This window comes from Canis lupus, chromosome 37, assembly GCF_003254725.2.
Source record: "Canis lupus dingo isolate Sandy chromosome 37, ASM325472v2, whole genome shotgun sequence".
NCBI lineage: Eukaryota > Metazoa > Chordata > Mammalia > Carnivora > Canidae > Canis > Canis lupus.
In genome coordinates this window covers 948,269-967,505 of record NC_064279.1, presented here as the reverse complement: position 1 = coordinate 967,505, position 19,237 = coordinate 948,269, and the positions used below count along the sequence as shown (strand labels likewise).

At 38.9% G+C, this 19,237-nt stretch overlaps 1 protein-coding gene across 19 annotated transcripts in view; it reads right to left on the bottom strand.

Moving 5' to 3' along the window:
- Window positions 1-19,237, bottom strand: part of PMS1 (PMS1 homolog 1, mismatch repair system component) — a 206,473-nt gene that overhangs the window by 92,630 nt on the left and 94,606 nt on the right. For 15 of the 19 annotated variants that reach the window (XM_049106509.1, XM_049106520.1, XM_049106510.1 and 12 more), the window contains 4 exons: window positions 17,995-18,474; window positions 14,603-14,733; window positions 10,320-10,480; window positions 6,987-7,217 (listed from right to left, as the gene is read on the bottom strand). The exons of 1 other annotated variant lie outside the window; for it this stretch is intronic. In XM_049106509.1, coding sequence (XP_048962466.1) covers window positions 7,053-7,217; window positions 10,320-10,480; window positions 14,603-14,733; window positions 17,995-18,474 — 937 coding nt within the window. In that variant the 3' untranslated portion in view covers window positions 6,987-7,052. Of the gene's footprint in view, window positions 1-6,986; window positions 7,218-8,232; window positions 8,315-10,319; window positions 10,481-14,602; window positions 14,734-17,994; window positions 18,475-19,237 lie in introns of those variants that run through there. 3 more of the 19 variants (XM_049106518.1, XM_049106522.1, XM_049106524.1) reach the window with 3 other exon arrangements.

The following is a 19,237-nucleotide window of genomic DNA, read 5'->3' as shown; positions in this document are numbered from 1 at the left end:
GAAGGGAGAGATTGCGCTTTATTTAATTCTGAATCTCTCCGTGTCTTAAATTCCCCATTGTGGTTTTTGACAGATGTTTGGTAAAAATGGAGTGAATAAATTTGAGTAAGTTTTCAAGTGTCACTAAAATCATTCTTTATGAAAGAGGTAAAAAGCCCAGAGGAGACTGCCCTTAAGAAACTATTATTGGAGGGTGGGGGGTGAGGGCAATATCTAGACAAACCATAGCATGAATCAAAGATAAAACAAAAGTTAATATTCAATAAAAATTATTAGTCTCTTTCTCACTCATAGTTTGATCCATGGATAGATGACAATATGGAGGGTGAGACTAGAACATTCTAGTGATTATGTGGAAGAGTTGAAAATCAGATCTTCAAATAATCCTCAAATGTAATATTATCTCCAGTCTCAAAAGCATGATCATAAAACAACTTAAAAAGAAATTTTTTAATGCTAGACGTCATGAGAAGAAAATAAAATGCAGGGCTCCTGGGTGGCTGAGTTGGTTAGCCATCTTCTTGATTTCAGTTCAGGTCATCATCTCAGCTCAGGTCATGGAATTGAGCCCCAACTTGGGCTCTACACTCAGTGAGGAGTCTGCTTCTCTCCCTCTCTTTTTGCCCCTCCTCTCTGCTCACACACACTCTAAAATCATCTTTTTTAAAAAGGAAAAAAATGCTAGACATTTCATAAATTTATATTAAAAAAGACTACATTTTTGTATGAAAATTTCAGATAAGTTTGTGACTTTTATGGTGATCATTTTCTCAAAGATCGTATGACATTTTAGTAATAAACCTTCTCAAACTGGCATGATGTAAGTGTTCTATTTTTCTATCTTTGTATAATAATCATGTCAAAACTTAGTGGTTCAACAATTTATCTTTCATGATCATGGAGGTTGATGAGCTCAGCTGGGCAGCTCTCACTGAGGGTATTTCATAGTCGTAACAGATGGCAACTAAGGCTAAAGTCATCTGAAGGCATCTTCCCTTGATCTCTGGCATCTGAGTTCAGGATGGCTGAACAACTGGGAACAGTAGCCAAGCAGCTTTCTCCACCTGGGTAGCTTGTGCTTTCTTTTAAGAGACTCAAGGTAGAATGACTTCTTACGAGGTGACTGACTTACCCTGAGAAATTATTTCAAGAGAGACAGGAGGAAAGCTGCAAAGCTCCCAGGAGTTCATCATGGAAGGCATATAGTGTCACTTCTGTTATAATCTAATGTTCAAAATGACCATAAACTAGCCCAGACTCAAGGAAGTAGAGGAAAAGTTTCCACCTCTTAATGGGGGAATGGCTTGGGGGTACAAGAAGGCAAGAATAAATGGTAGCCATTTTGGAGTTGGCTACCTCAGTAACATTCTTGAGAATAATAAATCCAACATTTTTGTTTTAAGATTTATTTATTTTTTAGAGAGAAAGTGCATGCGAGGGGTGGAAAGAGAGGAACAGAAGCAGATTCCCTGCTGAGTGGAGCCCAATGCAGGGCTATAGGGTTCAATCTCAGAACCCTGAGATCATGACCTGAATCAAAATCAAGAGTCAGGGATCCCTGGGTGGCGCAGCAGTCTGGCGCCTGCCTTTGGCCCAGGGCGTGATCCTGGAGACCTGGGATCGAATCCCACATCAGGGTCCCGGTGCGTGGAGCCTGCCTTTCCCTCTGCCTGTGTCTCTGCCTCTCTCTCTCCGTGTGACTATCATAAATAAAAAAAAAATCAAGAGTCAGAGGCTCAAATGACTGAGCTACCCAGGTGTCCCTAAACCCAACTTCTTATATAAAGAATGGCGTCCCATAGGAAAACTCAAATATAACTTCCCAATGAAAACTAACAGAGAACCATAAACAGACTCATAATTCTGATGATTTGATTTTCAATATATGTTTATATTAAAAATGTATCTGTATTCTATTTTAAGAACCTAGTATTTGGTCAAAGGATTATGTGCACTCTTGTTAACCCAGTGTGGTTTCCAAACCAATAGAGATGTCGGAAATGCAGAATGCCAGATCCTACCTCAGAACTACTGAATCCAACATGTTTTATCAAGATGCCCAAGAAGTTCATATGCACATTACAGTTTTGGTAAGTGGGGACTTTGACTATGTTCACACACTAGTATACACAGGGTATCCTCAAACCTCTCATTTGAAAAAACCTAGAAAACATGAAGTAGCCTTCTTCCAACTTTGAAGCAGAGAAGTACTATACATTAGTACTATAGAAGTACTATACATTTTGGTTTTAAGCAGAAAAAATAGCTAAAATTGGACTGTCCCTATAGAATCTTTGATAAGTTAGAAACTACATATGTGGAGTAGAATTCTTGTTTATATCTGAGACATCAAGGATCATCACCATCTAAGTGGGAACATGACTATGACAATTTTTTATAGAACGAGAGAAGCTAAGAAGACAGACCTCCCAAAATGCAAAGAACTTCAAAATAGATAATAAGTACCTTATGTACATTTAGCTATTTATATATAAAGACACATGGAAATGTTTTTTGCTATTACTATTAGTGAATTACTTAAAATATATTTTTGGGCACGACAACATGACTCTCTTGCAAGTTAACTTGCTGTTATTCACCAATGTCTTTGGATAAAATGAAAGCAAAGTTAAAACCAAAAATGCCCTTTTTAAATAAATAAAATTAACTTTTGAGAGCATACCATTTTCTTCCAAAAATATGTTCAATCCATTCACAATTTCTTGCTTCCTTCTTCTTAACTCATCACTCATTTCTATGATCTAAATTATAAAACATAAAATGCCTACAAGAAAGTTCTTAAAAATCAAATCAATTCAACATTAAAGGTAATTTTTAATTTGCCAGCCATTATTTTGTCTTGCTAAGCATCTGAATGTAAATATTATCTAGGAAATCATATCTGAATATTGAAGTCTTTTATAAATAAAACTATTACATTTAAGGAACAGCTACAAACTTTAGGCTGGTTTCCAAAAGGTCCCAGATACAAGCCTAGATTATGATGTAAACATCTGATTTAATAATTTAAGAAGATAATGAAAGATTTTCCTAGTCTGTGAGAAGTCAAAAGAATTAGCTGCAAATATATGGACTTCTTAGCAGGGGCGGGGCAAACGAGCCTCCATTCTTGTAGTAACCTGTTATCACCATAAGTTAGCCAAGTGAGAGACTTCTTTTCCCTTTGATTCTATTACAGCATCATCTCAGAGGATCTAAACTGAAAACCCCAAAGGCTATGGGTGCCTCAATATCTGTCAAAGAGATTCTATTTGTTACCGCCGAGCCTTTATCTCTTTCCCTTTGGATCAAACTGTCTGAATTCTTACCTCACCCGCTAACTTGCTCTATCTGCTTTTAACTTGGCTAGAGTCTTCCAAACCTTACTGCGGACGTCCTGCCTAAAAGCTTTAATGGCTTTCCACAGTCTTCATGATAAAACTTCCCAACTCCTTAGTGGCCTGAGACCTTCGTGAACAAGGTACTGTCCGTTCTGATTCCATCAACATTCACTCTTCAAGATCCAATGGTGTTGGATTTCTGGATTCATCGGGATTCCTGGAGTCATCGGGATTCCTGGATTCATCACCGCTGGGACGCATGCTATTGCACCTTCCTGAAATTCCCTTCTTCCCTTTCTTCTCGCAGGTAATTCCTTATTAAGGCTCAGCTTTCTAGAGTCTTCCACAGGTTCCCCCAAGTCAGAGTGGTGCCTCCTTGTGCTTCCAGAGCACATACTACATGTCCTCGTCGCATTCACCACGTTTCCCTGCAAGGAATGTCTTCTTTGTGGCCTGCGCTCAGCACCGTGACACTCCGTGAATGTCACCGGATAAACGAAGAGATGAACGCTCGGCTGAAGCAGACAAGGAGGGCTTTGTTTCAGGGGTTTCTAGTCCAATCTGAGTACAGGAGGAGAAATCTAACCTCCCCAACCCCACCCCTGACACCGATTAGTCTCAAAGATTTTATGGGACAAATGGCATCGTCAGAGGCGACTAAATACAGTCAAGAGTAATGTAGTAACGATCAGCTGAAAGGAGGTTATTGCAGGTCCTGCTAATGAATATTCAAGACAAGACAAGACAAGACAAGACAAGGGAGAGACCAAGGGAGAGACCAAAGTAGAGTCCGAAGCGAGGGTGCACTCGGGGGTCCAGTTGGCAGCTTCACTGCAGGGAGGAGGGAACCACGAGCTCGAAGCCGCGGGTGTGCGATCGCGAGGGAGTGCCGGTGTGAGCACGGGCGGTGGCTCCGACGTGGTAACCACGGGGACGGCACCTCAAAACCTGGACAAACGGCCTTGACCTCGTCTGTGGCGGCCTGAGGAGGAACACGCGGAGGAAACCGTCCCGGGGCGGCCGCGAGCGCTGGAAACAGCGGAGATCTCCAAGGTGACAGGGGTTCAGGCAGAGGCGGTGCGGCCCTCACCGCCCGTCCTCGTCAAGGAGCGTCAGGCACCCGCAGGTCATCTTGGCTCGGCGGGGAGGCGGGCTCGCAACCCCGCGACTTACCTTTGTTCTGCGTAAGGACGTGGGGAACAGAAGGGGCGGAGCGCCGGCTCGTCCGTGGGCCCGAGGTGAGTCCTGAAGAGCTCGTGTGTGTGACTGGGTGGCTCGGGGGCGCAGGGGGCACCCCCGGGGCACCGCCTCCCCCAACCCTCCCCCGCCCCTCCCCCCCGCCGGCCACGACCAACGCGGCGACTCGAATTCACCTCACGAACCTCGGCCGACAGCCGGCGGCCCCACAGACACGGCGCGTCCACGCTTTTGCTGGAGCCCGGCCACCGCCTCCGGGTGGGAGCCCCGAGGCCCCGACGGGCCGCAACGCCCCGCCATGCGGGTCGGGTCCCGGGCTCTCGGAGGGCCCACCCTGGGGCCGGCTGGGCCCCGACCCACAAGAAAAGCGCGCGACGCAGGTGGACCCCTTGGCCTCCCTCGCCTCCCCTCGCCCTTCCGGGCAGCGCCACCTCCCGGAGCTGCAGCGGCCGTTACCTCCATCCCCGGCGCCGGGACTTCGCCGTCGCAGCCGCCCGCTCCAGCCATTCTGCGCAGTCACTGCGGCGGCTGCAAGGGCTTGTGGGGGCCGGGGGCGGGGCCTCGGCGGGGCGGGGCCTCGGCGGGGCGGGGCCTCGGCGGGGCGGGGCCTCGGCGGGGCGGGGCCTCTGCGGCTCCCAGGGGAAGGAGGCGGGGCCTCGGCGACCCCACCCAGCAGACCACCTCCCATAAATCTCTGCGGCCCGCTCCAGTCCTTCTGTCCTGTGGGGCCGCCGCGGCTGCAAGGGCTTGTGGGGGCGGGGGCGGGGGCGGGGCCTCGGGGAAGCCCGCCGCGCCCCCACCCTGCAGACCGCGGTACAGAAATCCTTGCGGCTGCGGCCCGCGTTGAGCTCTTTCCTTACAGGGGCGCCAGGGAGTGTTTTGTCCTCTTTTCCCCAAAATACTTTTGTTGACCTTAATGACGCTTTAGGGCCTATTTCTCGTGGCAGCACAGAACAGTGATAATAGTACCTACAATCTTAAATTTGTTGTTAAGCTTAAATGAGATCATACGAGATCCCTAAGTGCGTAGTGTATCCAGCAAGTGGGTGGTAAATACCCACCGTCGTTACTACCACTAGCCTGACTGGGTCAAGCGAAGGCAGCAAAGAAACAGTGAAGTAAGCTTGTCTTAGAAGCTGTTGTAGGGTCTCTTGCAACAATGGACTTCATCAGCTAGAAAAGGAGTCCTAAATCTTGCTTAGGGCTGGTACAAATGTATGATGCAAACTTCATCATCTTCTGCATCTCTGTGGGCTTCTCCTTCCTCAATTTACCCAGTATTTTAAAAAGTATTACTCTCGGTAATGTCTCCCAGAGACGGGCCCCAAACTCTCAAAGGGGATAACGGAAAAAAATATAGTACTTAGGTTATGGGTAAGAGGATCACGATGGCAGGAAAAAAGGCCTGGCTTACGGCAGAATTTCTGGTATGTTTGTACCTCTTAACACAAGGGTCTTAAGAGTTAAAGACTTGAGAATTATGGGAGATGGTAGTGAGTGTGGAGATACTGTATCCAGTATAACAAATCATACTTTATAAAACAAATATATCCAATAAAAATGTTTCAACTTTTTGTAAATCAAATGTTTTGGTGCACTGTATGTGGGACCTAGTTTCTTAAAGCACACAGTCATCTTAACCTGAATGTTAAGTCTCTGGATTTTCCCATTTTCTCTGCCAAATGTTGACCCCAATGCTCAATAATTTCCATGTACGAGACAGCAATTTCTAAACGGTTACCCCAAAATAGAGATGAATGGCAGGATTTTGAAAGCCAAGCTTTCTTCTTCCCCTAAACTTCATTTTCTCACTTTCTCTGTCTTTTCAGCCTACTTTAAACAACAGGGACAACTTCTGTCACATATGCCAGCTCATCTCGGACTTCTCTCTGCGCAGGTGGAACCAGCCTATTAGTCCACTCAAGGCTGGGTGGCTGACACAACATCTATTTTCTCACAGTTCTGGAGGCTAGAAGTCCAGTATTAAGGTGCCAGCACGCTTGCTGTCAGTTGAGAGGTCTATTCCTAGATTATAAAGGGCCGCTGGCTCTCTGTATCCTCACATGGGAGTTGGTGGGAGAAGAGAGAGAGTGAGCAGAAGCTCTGAGGTCTCATAAGGGCACGAATCCCACCATGGGAGCCCTTGCCCTCAGGACTTCATGTAACCGAATTACCTCCAAAAAGGTCCCACCTCCAAATTCCGTCACAATGGGGGTTTGGACTTCAACAGATGAATTCTGGGGACACAATTCAGTCCACAGCCCTTAGTAAATCAACCACTCAAGAATACTAGGTATTTTCAGTTTGGAGTTTATAACCAATAATTTGTATGAAGGCTGGTTCTTGAGAATAAAATGAATAGTAGACATTAGTTTAAGATTTTGAATTTTTTTCAAATTACAAGTCAGTGAAGCTTCACTTATAAAATAACACATGATAGTAGAAAAATGGTTTAAAAAGTGACTCATTTTATTGCCAAATCAATTTCAATAGTAACAAATTTTCTTAAACATATCAGGTAGCTTCTGGAAGATGTGTCAAATGATGAAAAAATGGGCGACCATGAACACACTCTTTAATTTCACTTCCAAATTGGTCCTTCATTCTATAGATAATGTCTTGGACGTCCTCTTTGGATAAGTACATAGGCAACTGTCTAGACAGACGCACTGCTTCCCCCTGTGAAGAGAAAGCCATATATTTTACTGTGACATACCTTGAAGCAGACACCATGTTATTCCTGGCAAGAAGAAGACAGAAAATAGATTATAGTTTTATTATCCACTCAGATATTAAACACAAATTATGTGTTAGTCACTGTTGCAGGTTTTATACCGTGGAGAGTTAGACAATATCCTTGCTCTTGTGAAATTTATAGTCTAGTGCAGAGAAAACAGATAAAAAGACAAAATTTGGGGGTGCCTAGGTGGCTCAGCTGGTTGGGCATCCAACTCTGGATTTCAACTCAGGTCATGATCTCCGGATCATGGAATTCTGGTATTAAGCCTGGGGCTGGGCTCTGTACTGGGAGTGAAGCCTATTTGGGATTCTCTCTCTTTCTCTCTCTGTCCCCTACCACCTTCTGCCCCATTTGTACTTTCTCTAAAAAAATAAAAAAAAAAAAAAAAAAAAAGACAAAAAAATTTCAATGAGTAATAATGCACAAAATTAAACTGGTCAACGTAATAGTGATTTTGTGGTTAGGAAAAGCTTCCTCAAGGAGACATTTAAGTTTCAATTTAGATAAAAAAAAATCATGCAAAGATCATGGGGAAAGAAAAGCATTTCAGGTAGAACAGAACTGAAGGGTCAGTGTGTGTATAGCAGCTACTAAAGGGAAAAGAGAACTAAGAAAGGGAGTTAGATAGGGGCCAGATCACCCGTCAGGATAGGGTTCAGTTTGGGCTTTAAACTGAATGCACAGTGAAGTAACCAGAGGGTTTGAAAGCAAGAGCCTAATATTTGCCTCATACTTTAAAACAATCAGTCGCACCGCCATGTAAAGTATGGTTTGAGGCAGGTCAAGAAGAGAAATGCAGGGTAGGGTGTACTGCAGGCAATCACTACAGTCCTGGTGAGGTGGTGAGTTTTTGACTAGGGTGACAGCAGTGGAGATGGAGGGAGGTATAAAGACTCCTGACAACAGGGCACCTGGGTGGCTCAGTTAAGTGTCTGACTCTTGATTTTGGCTCACCATGATCTCAGAGTCATGAGATCAAGCCTCCCATTGGGCTCCATGCTGGTCATCCTGCCCACTTAAGATTCTCTCTTCTTCTCTTAAAAAAAAAAAAAAAAGTCCTAACATTAACGAGAGGTAGAGGCAAGACTTGCTGATGAACTGGTTATGAAGGATACAGAATCAAGAATAATGTCTACATTTTTGGTATGACAATAGTGTTTTCTGAGATAGGAAAATCTAAACGTTTAGGAGTAAACAGTATTAGCAAAGTGGTTTCTTTTAAGATTTATTTTAAAAAGGGACATCTGGGTGGCTCAGTGGTTGAGCGTCTTCTTTGGCTCAGGGTATGGTCCCGGAGTCCCAGGATCAAGTCCCATATCGCATTCCCCTAGAGGAGCCTGCTTCTCCTTCTGCCTGTGTCTCTGCCTCTCTCTGTGTGTCTCTCATGAATGGATAAAAAAAAAAAATCTTAAAAAAAAAAGATTAAAAAAGTATTGTACTTCAAAGAGCTTGAGGCTAATATTATTCTAACCACATTCCTTCTCCCATTATCTTTCAAACCATCCTACTCCTTTCCAACTAAACCATCTCAATCCCTCCTTATTGCTCTGCCCCACCAGCACCCTTCTTGTCATCTTTCCCTAATTAAGGTACTAATAGTAAGACATTAAGGATACTAGCTTCCTGTATTCCTTTTTGATTCCTACTAGAACCTAATTCATCTTTAAATTCATCTAGGATCTAACACCACTTCTCATTTACATTATGGGTTCAATGTGCTCACTCACCCCCTTGTCCTACCATATTCATTCATCCTGTTAATCCCTACACTTGGATAAATTGTACCATCCACTGCTGGAAAATCACCAAACTGTCCTGGTTGGATGTTAGCTCTTAGGAGTGCTCAATGCCATTTGGACATCTTAGTCTCTCTACTCAATCTTCTCTTACCGTACTGATAATTCTTACTTTCAGATCTTCTCTATTACACTCAAATCCCCAATGCCTCCCCAGCCCCTTGACTCTCATTTGCTAACTTCTTCTATACCTTTATAAATGTATCAGACATGACCTCTCTCAAGTTTATCTCAAGATATTTTTACTTCCACTTACCCTCTCTTCTCTTGATGGAGAGAACAGAGAACAGTTTCTCCTTTCTGAAGCTAATATCATTATCCCATCTTCCTTCTTGGCTCTTTCGGAATATCTGCTCTCCGATTTTTTGTCAGTCTCTTCCACCAACAAAAGAGACAAGCCAATTTCTCTTTTCTTCTTTTCACCACCATATGACCTGCTGCCTGTACTTTTTTTTTACCACTGCCCCACTCTTTAGCCATTGGCAAGTTTTCCATCTGGACTACTTTCCTATTATCACTGCCATCTAGCAGCCATACCTGATGGTCTTCTAGAACTATTTTACCCTATAGAGGATGTGATACTACTACTTACTCATTTTTAAATTTCTTTCTTCCCTTGACCTTTATATCTAGCCCCCTACTGGATTTTCTTTACTGTCCTATCTTTACTTATAATTCTTCTTACTCAGCTTGACCTTAAATGGAAGTATTTCTGTAGATCTTGTAGAAGTTATTTTTTCCTAGACTCCATTCCTTAATTATCAATCCACAATGGATTTAATGTAATGAGAGTTATAACATTAATAAAAAATATTTATATCTGATCCCAATCACTTTCTTGGTTATTTTGAAATCATATTTCATCTTACATAGTTTCAATACACAAAACCCTACCCTCAACCTTCATTTAAGTTTATACTATCTCTTTCACAAGAAAAGATTCCTTTTAAGTCATTAGAAATGATCAGTGTTAAATTGCTCCCACAATAAGCTAGAAAGTTCCACAAGTCAAAACTTTTGAAGGACTTACAGAATGCTACTGAATAAGGATCCAAGATAGGGTTTACTATAACCAGTCTATGATATGAAATTTTTAACAGAGTTTTCTTTTTTTAGTAGTATTTCTTCTTGCAAACAGATAATAAACATTATAGAAATTTTACTATTTTTTAAGTTTACCATCTTACCAAGAAATAGTGAAGTATGTTAAAACTTAACCAACCTACATAATCTAGTAATGCATACCTCTAAATAACTTATCACTTTTCGAGGTCTACATTCATAAACTTCTTTTGCATTTTTGTTTAATATAGCATTAAGAATTTCTTTTAAGTCCATCACTCCATAGAATGGGAGGCAATTAGCCATTTCTTCTATTTCCAAGTAGTCTTCAGCAATGGAAACACCTAAAAGAAAAATAAGTAAAACCAAATGTAGATATAGTTAGTTTTGTTTAAATTATATTCCAGAAAATATCTGTTAAAAACAAAATCACTGTTAAAACAGCGAATCTTCCTTAGAATTTAATATAGTCATGGGGATATCCCTGGGTGGCGCAGCGGTTTAGCGCCTGCCTTTAGTCCAGGGCGTGATCCTGGAGACCCGGGATCAAGTCCCACGCGGGGCTCCCTGCACGGAGCCTGCTTCTCCCTCTGCCTGTGTCTCTGCCCTCTCTCTCTCTCTCTCTCTGTGTGACTATCATAAATAAAAATAAAAAAATAAAAAAAAGAATTTAATATAGTCAGGACTAAGTTTTGTTACTTAGTTGGAGAACAAATAATGATTTCCCATAGGATTTCACATTAAGTCATAAGTGCTCATAGACACCACATGTGCTTTATATCATTTAATTTAATCTCACTTATTGCACTTCTGTTCTCTACATTTGCTTACAACATTTCTTACTTTGGAGAGAAAATGGAGCCCCATGATATTTATTAAAGTAAAACTGGCTTAAGTGTTTTAACAACTGGTGCTATTCAAATTCTATTCTACTAGTTTAATACTAACTTAAAGGTCGGAATTATTTCTATGATTATTTTAACTTACAAATTATAAAAATACATAGTAATTTATTTTTTCCAGCCTTATTGAGATATAATTGATAAACACTAAGTTTATGGTGTACATAGTACTTATTTGATACACATATATTGTAAAATGATTACCACTACAGAAACTTATTAATAAAGTACTAATTTGAAAGAACGAAACACTAATGTTTACTCAAAATATTTTAAACAATATTTAAAACTGATATTATTAAAGCAACTTTAAGTAATTTAGTGACTAGGGACGCCTGGCCTGACTGGCTCAATGGTTGAGCGTCTGCCTTTGGCTTAGGGCATGATCCCGGAGTTCCAGGATCGAGTCTCATGTTGGGCTCCCTGCATGGAGCCTGCTTCTCCCTCTGCCTGTGTCTCTGCCTCTCTCTCTGCATCTCTCATGAATAAAAAATAAATAATTTAGTGACTAAAATAAAACTAAAAAACAGCTACATGATTAGATATATACTGGGGTATACTATCCATAATAGCATAAATTCCAAAAGATAAATTTGGCTTTAGAATGAATTTTAAGATGTTGCCAAGTAGCAGAGATCTGACTTGTCTGGCTCTATCTGTGCACCAGTGTTCTTAATATTGAAGTCCACACCATGTTACCTAGAATTAAGAAAATGAAACCTCAATTTTGGGTAAGTGGTAGCTATCAACAGATGAATAAAAAAAGAGGAGTGATGTGGCTTGAAGAGTTTCAGATTCTGAGATGTCAGTGATCCTGCCCCTAATCTGTTTCCAGTTACAGATCACTTCCTTGGCCTGGATAAGATGCAGTGGTGGTACACTAAACAGAAGAGGCATCCCTGGAAACAACTGGAGGGTAACAGAAGATCTATAATCAAGCATTAAGGGACAGAACACAGAGTTTGATCAAGAGAGACAAAATGAGAGTTTGAGCAACCAGGGGAATTTAAATGAGACTTGACACAGGGTTTACATAGGCAAAGAGGAAGAAGAATATTATCGTTCACATCTTTTTACATATATATAGATAAGGAAATGACAAAAATAATCAGTCCAGAGATTTCATCATTGCTGGTTCTTTACCTTTTATAGTATGATTAGACTGAAAAGTCTAATACTGACTACATTTGCCCTGGAAAATCATACACATTTCACAGAATTACTTGTGGATATGGGCAAAGTATTTGGCAAAAGGTGAGGGAATTGAGCAATATTTCAATATTTTAATCGCATTTACAAAATTCTGATATGGAAACATACAGACATTTGGGACTATGTAACAATAAACTTTTAAGAATTTTCCATAAGATTCTGTGAAATGCTTTTCAGTTTTCAGGGAAAATATGTCAAATGAGTAAGTGGTTTGACAAGTTTTCACTTCTTAAAATATGCAATTCTTATTGATGTAGAGCAAAAAACTATCCCAATTAACAAGCAAAATCCTTAGGATCACATTAAGAACCTTTTCCCTCAAAGCCAAATGTATTCCTCCTCTCTTTTAAATGTCTTTATCATTTAAAAATGTTTTGTGACAACTGGTGAACTGCTCTTCCAAAGTTAGTCCAAAACAAACTCTAAGAGGAGAAATGGTCTTTAAGAAAAACATGACAAAAATTAATGATGGAAAAAAAAAGTCTTAAAAGAGGAAAACATGAGTTTCTAATTTCATCTGTTACTGGTAAGATAAATAATGCTGACGACAATCTAAAAAAAAGTTAATTCCAATCAAATCAAGTCAGTTTGCAGATGACTCTTATTTTTATATCTTTGGTGCCATGCAAAGTACCTGGCATTCAAAAGGATTTAAAAAACACTACCCCATAAGCTAAGAGCTGAAAGCATCTGTCAGACAGAAACTTACTGAGTAATTCATAAATAAACATGCTCTTGGAAAAGACAGGATATTTATCCTAACTTTAAAAAAAATTTCTGTGACAATATCTTTCATGAAAAAAAATGGTACCTGTCAGAAATATCACATTAGAAAAACAAATTAAGAAAAAAATATCACACATGTACCTATACACACCTCTTGCTTCACACTTAAAATAAATTAAAATGATGCTAGAGGTCTCAAGGAAGAAAAGACTTCTGGGAAGACTAAAAGAAATGACAAAAAGGGATACTGGAAAATGGAAAGAAAGAATATTCCTTTGGCAAGTACTATGCTGATTTCTTTATGTACCTCCTTAACTGCTCACAACAACTTTATTAAGTAAATATCTCAATTTTTATAGGAAGCAATATAATAAATTAGTTAAAAGCTAGGGTAAAGGCACTTAGGTTCAAATCCTGGTTCTACTACTAACTGGTACCCTTAAGTAAACTTCACTGTGCCTTGCTTTTTCCACCAATAAAATGGAGACAGTAACAGAACCTACTTCATAGGGCTACTGGGAAGATTAAATAAGTTAATACATTTAATATTTAGATTAATGCCCTGTACATCATAATTATTCAGTAATTAGTAGTTGTTATATGAGAAAGCATTGAGGTCAACTGACTTTCCCAAGAATACACTTTTTAAATGGCAAAGTTGAGATTTGGACTAACTCTCTTCACTCCAAATCTAAATATCCAAGATTGAGATAGAAGGTAAGAAGTTCAGGGCAGGTCCTCGTAAAACTGTAAAAGTCAATAAAATTAAAGTGTAGGGCACCAAAACATTATTTATATATACTTAATTTCATAGTTTTGTACGACTGATTTTACTTATTTTCTTTTTATGTCTCAGCAAAACATTCCTATAAAAATCTCCAACACTGTTTTGGTTGAACTTTGTTTTTCTACATCTTGGTCATGACAAATTTAGGAGCAGGCAGAAGGGGGGACAGTGGAATCCCTACTCTTCATGGTACCCTTGATACCAGATGAAGGGAAAGTAATAGGACAGGACCAGCCTAGGCAGTTAGGGCAGAAAACAGTTAAGTATGAGAGTTATGAAGAAGAGAGAAGGGACCAACCAGGAAAATGGAAGTGTCCTACTCAGAAGGATTTACTTTTCTCTACACCCAGTGAATTGCCATAGAAAGAAAATAGTGTTATCATAGTCTTTTCAGCAAAGCAATGGAATCAAATCATTCACTCTCTAAATAGATTACTGATACTATAAATCTAATTGTCAAAATAGGTAAATCCTTTAAAAAAAAGTGATGTCCATTTTTGTTAAACCTTTCCAATGTACTACACATTTCTTTCATCTAAAGGAGTATTCAATAATTCAAATAAAGTAGGCACTCTGCATATTGTGACAAAAGATGTTAAAAATTACAGTGAAACTACTCAGTTATGAAAACACAAATGCAAGGTAACAGACTGAAAGAGATGCCAGATTTACTAGTTTCAGACAGAGATGACCTTTTTGAAATACCTGTTTTTACATAGCTGACACTGTACGTTTGGTGAGACAAAACTATACCCTAATATGTATATGAAACTCAAATGTAACTTCTGGAACAAGACTTATTTTTCCTAGTCAGGAAATGGTAAACCACATCATCATACCTGGTATCCATTTTATCTTGAAACCGTTTGCTGTAAGACGAGGATCGGACAGGTAAGTCGATCCACTATATCTCTGATCATCTGTGGTCATTTTACATAACATCTCTAAATAATGAGATCCATTAAAAAGACTGTAAAAGAAATTACGATCCTTTAACTTATTAAATATGTAAAATGAAGAAGATTTAATTCAAAGGCCCTTTAAAGAACCAGTAGGGCCTAAAGCAGGTCATAAGCAGGAAGGAGCTTGAATATAATAGTATATTATTATTATATGTTATGTTTAATAAAATGTACATCAATATCCAAAAAAAAAAAAAAAGGCCCTTTAAAAATGATCAGTAACTAAAATGATTTAAGTAGCGCTGTAACAAACTTTGCTTTTTTATCTCTGGTAATATCTTATAGAAAACCTGCTAAATACAGTGTATAGAAAGGAGGAAGAATGGACATAAAAGACAGTTTTTATCTTTTAGAACATTACAAATTAATGTGAAATCAAAAACTGCACTCTCTATAGAATACAAATGAAATTTTATTTATAAATAATGCCAGTTATAAGATTGTTATGAAGGTAAGATCAAGGGTTTAGTAAAGTTCCTATTATATGGTAAATGCTCAGCAAACAGTAGCTATTGTCGTTATTACTGAGCTCTTACTTTGTATTTTATAGATACCTAAATCACTCCATTCAGAGATAAACAACACAGTCCGCATTAGAACCATGGTGAGAAAACTGAGCCCAAGTCATAATCACCCTGTCTTTGACTTAGTTTTGAAAAACTTACATTAATTGTGGTGGGTATGTCACATTCGAAAAGAAGGATAAAAACAATTTTGAATTCAGCCTTACTGCTGTCCATGTTCAAATAAGAAAGCTTTGTCAGGCTAGTATGGGCCCCAAATAATAGTTTTTAATGTATTTGTTTTTGAGTAACAGAATATCACAAAGAAAAACATCTTTAAATACGTATGATTTATATAAGTACAAAATGATTTTTAAGATATAAGTGAAAGTTCACAAATATCTTTAAGAAAAGTATATCAAGTTTAAAATTTCAGATACACTCTAGCTCTTTTTAAGAAAAGAAAGTATTTTTTTTTTTTTTTTTAGGGAGCAACAACTCCTTTCTTCCCCTTGCAAAGGGAGATTCAAGTTGAGCAGCAAGGTTTTCCTGCCCCCAAGTGCCCTACTAGACAAGTGAGTGCAGACACCAAACCCTGGGATGGGTAATAGCACAGGCCTCAGAACTTGCCTCAAGCTCCGAGCTGCAGCAGCTGTTTGTATCAGTAAGTCAACATTAAACCCACCAGAAAAGAGCAGCACCACTCAAAGACCTGGGGACCAGCTGGGCCTGAAGCTTTCAGGTGGACCAGAGGCAGGGTTCTTAGTGATAAAAAAGTCTCAAGACAACTGGCCACTTCAGCTTGGCTGGATGGAGCCCACTACAATGAAGGTCACCTCTGTGTATAAGGCCAGCTCAGTTATTTGAAGAAAACTAAAACACACTGGTCTTTCAGAGAGAAAGAACCAAATTTTTTATCAGATTTTTAAACTGTTAATATAGCTCAAATCTGTATTAATTCTTTTTATAATCTTTGACAGTTTGCTAAGCCAATCTTAAGAGAATACTATGAAATATGCTGGATTTTGGTGAATGCAAATACTGTTGCCTTAATTAAAAAGATAGCTCTGACAAATGTTTTCCTATGTCCTGGCCCTGTTTTTCCCTTCTCGTAGCAGGGCTTTTTAAGAAAATATATTTATAAAGATTTTATTCATTTATTTGAGAGAAAGAGAGTGCGTCCACACACAGGAAGAGGGAGAAGCAGACCCACAATAGGGAGCCTATTGTGGACCTTGACCCCAGGGTCCTAGGACCATGACCTGAGCCAAAGGCAGACACTTAACCCATGAGCCACCCAGGTGCCTGTAGCAGGGCTTTTTAACACAAGTTTTAATATACTGTATAAAATATTTTTAAAATTTATTCTTGGGAGTTCTTAAACAGAGTTATCTAGTGATGTGTCCTAGAGAACAAACCCTCAATCTCTAATTTTAGGTTTTTATCTCCTTTATCATCCATATGATTGTCTCTTGTGTCAGATCATAAAAGAAATATTAAATATAAAAAAGGGAAATGTTAATAGGTTGTTAGCTATTTATTTTTACAGAAAACAATCTGCTCATGTAGGATATAAAAGGGATATATTCCATTTTGCAATTTATAGCAGAATCAGTTCAGACAACAATCATCAATGGACCATTGATGGAAATCATTAAATGGAAAGGTTGATAGAGAATTTTAAGGTATCTGAGCAGACTGTCAGCGGCTGAACGCAGTGATAAGTACCTTTCGATGTGATGAAACATGAAGCGCATAGCACAATCTATTAAACAGTCTTACCAGAGAGTAGAATCTAAATCTATTCAACCATCCTGAGCTAACTTCTGTTTACATATGGGAGAGGAAAAAACAAGTTGATCACCACCATGAAGTAGCAAAGGGATAAATGGAGACAATAGAATATTCTAATGAATTAAGTGACTTAGTATCAACAAGTTAATGGTGTGGTATTTAGAAGAGATTTAAGAGACAGACGAAATTTAATACTTGGACCTTGTTTTAGATATAAATTAAACTTAGTAATTTAAAAACTGTAACAAAGACATTTTGAGACAATGAGGAACACTTCCAAGGAATTAATATTGTGAAAAATAGGAAAAAGTCATTTTTTATCACTGGTTAGGCAAGTTATTTTTAAGAGAAAGAAAGTGAAAGATATTTGGGTGGCAACTGTCTAAAAGACTAGGAGAGAGGGACACTTGGGTGGCTCAGCGATTGAGCATCTGCCTTTGACTCAGGGCGTGACCCCGGGGTCCTGGGAATTGAGTCTTGGGTTGGGCTCCCTCCAGGGAGCCTGCTTCTCCTTCTGCCTGTGTCTCTGCCTCTCTCTGTGTGTCTCTCATGAATATATAATATACATATATATATTTGAAAGTACAAGTAGACAAATGTGGCAAAATCTTGATAACTGTTCATAAAGGCTCTTACTATATAATTCTATTTTGGTATGTGTCTGAAATGTTAACAAGTGTACAATGAGAGAGTTACTGTAACCTAACTTCAAAGTTATCCTAGAGACAAGTCACTAAATTACAGGAGAACTGAGATTGATGGTTATTAACTGCAGAAGTAAACTATCTAGAATATTCTACAGTTATTTAAAAACAGTTCCATTAAAGATTAGAAAATCAAGTTTTAAAAATATTCTTTGATAAACTTTTCCCTATCGGAAGACACTTCCAACTTTTTACTGTCAGTTTCTACCTAGTATTAATTGATAAATGCTTTGAGAGCTGAAAAAAGAATTCTACTATTTCACCATACCTCTCTGTTAATATAATTGGCTTTTCCAGGGGCTGTGCAGGAAGTTTATGATTCTCAATAAGTCTTTTAAATAGGAGGGCTTCTTCCACTCTGTAAGGATTTAATAACATCACCTCTGTTTTGGATGTAATTAGCCACGCATCAGGAAACTTGAGATTGTGGATCAAGCAAAGTTCTTCCTTATCTTCTAAGTCAAATTTATGTTTTTTAAAATTTTTTTTTAAGTTTTCCATAGAAAAAGGGATCTGAACTACTTTAATGTTTTGAGTTTTTTTTTCAATATGGGATTGAAAGAGCTCATCAAGTTTTGGCTGATTAGACAATGAAGTTTTCAACTTGTGCTTCTGTGCCAAATTCCATGCACTGGTGGGCTTTATCTTTTTTCTGCCATCTTTTAATGATATTTGTGACTCCTGTTCAATGGCTCTCTTGATTTGCCTATTGTATCGTTCCAAATCTTTAGTAGCCTTTTCTTCATATCTATGAATAAAGAAAAAATAGAACTCATGAGGTCATAATCTGAAATATATTAGCCATCTGAAGTAAATTTTATGAAAAATAAAGAGCTGGTATTCCAAGTCTGATGATGAAGGAACTTGTAGTGGATTAACCCTCCCATACATAACTAGAATAACTTCAAACAAAATACAAAAATCAACTATTGAAAATGAGCACTGAAGAGTAACCAAAAAACAGGTAGATATGGGAATGGATTCAACATTCAAAAAAAGAGATCCATATTTATATAGCTTTTACCCAGAGGGCAGTCCCCAGCATTAAAGGGAGTGCCAGGAACTCAACCAATAAGCTTCACTCTTTTTTAAAAAAAGTTTATAATTTTTATTATTTTTATATCACCTAGTATTACATTATGTAAGTTGCACTCTTATTAGCTTCAATCACCAGAACAGAGTTCCTTGTTTCCAAAACAACTGAAAATTGAAGGAGAAAATCCCATACATGGAAGCCTAGAGGAAAACAACTGCTAGAACGTTAAATGAGCTAAACAGAGATTTTAGTGACTGCCTACTGCAAAGCAAATGGAATTTGGGGCTTGAATTCTATATAATCAGATGGTTTAGTAAACACTTTGGGCTTTATTTTTTTTTTTTTACACTTTGGGCTTTAAATTAAAACTGGAGGAGAGCTACATCTTAGGGTAAGGAAAAAACTATGTCCTAGAACTAAAGTAACTGCCCTGAGATTAAGCGCAAAATTTAAACAGTCTCTCTCTAAGAGAGTA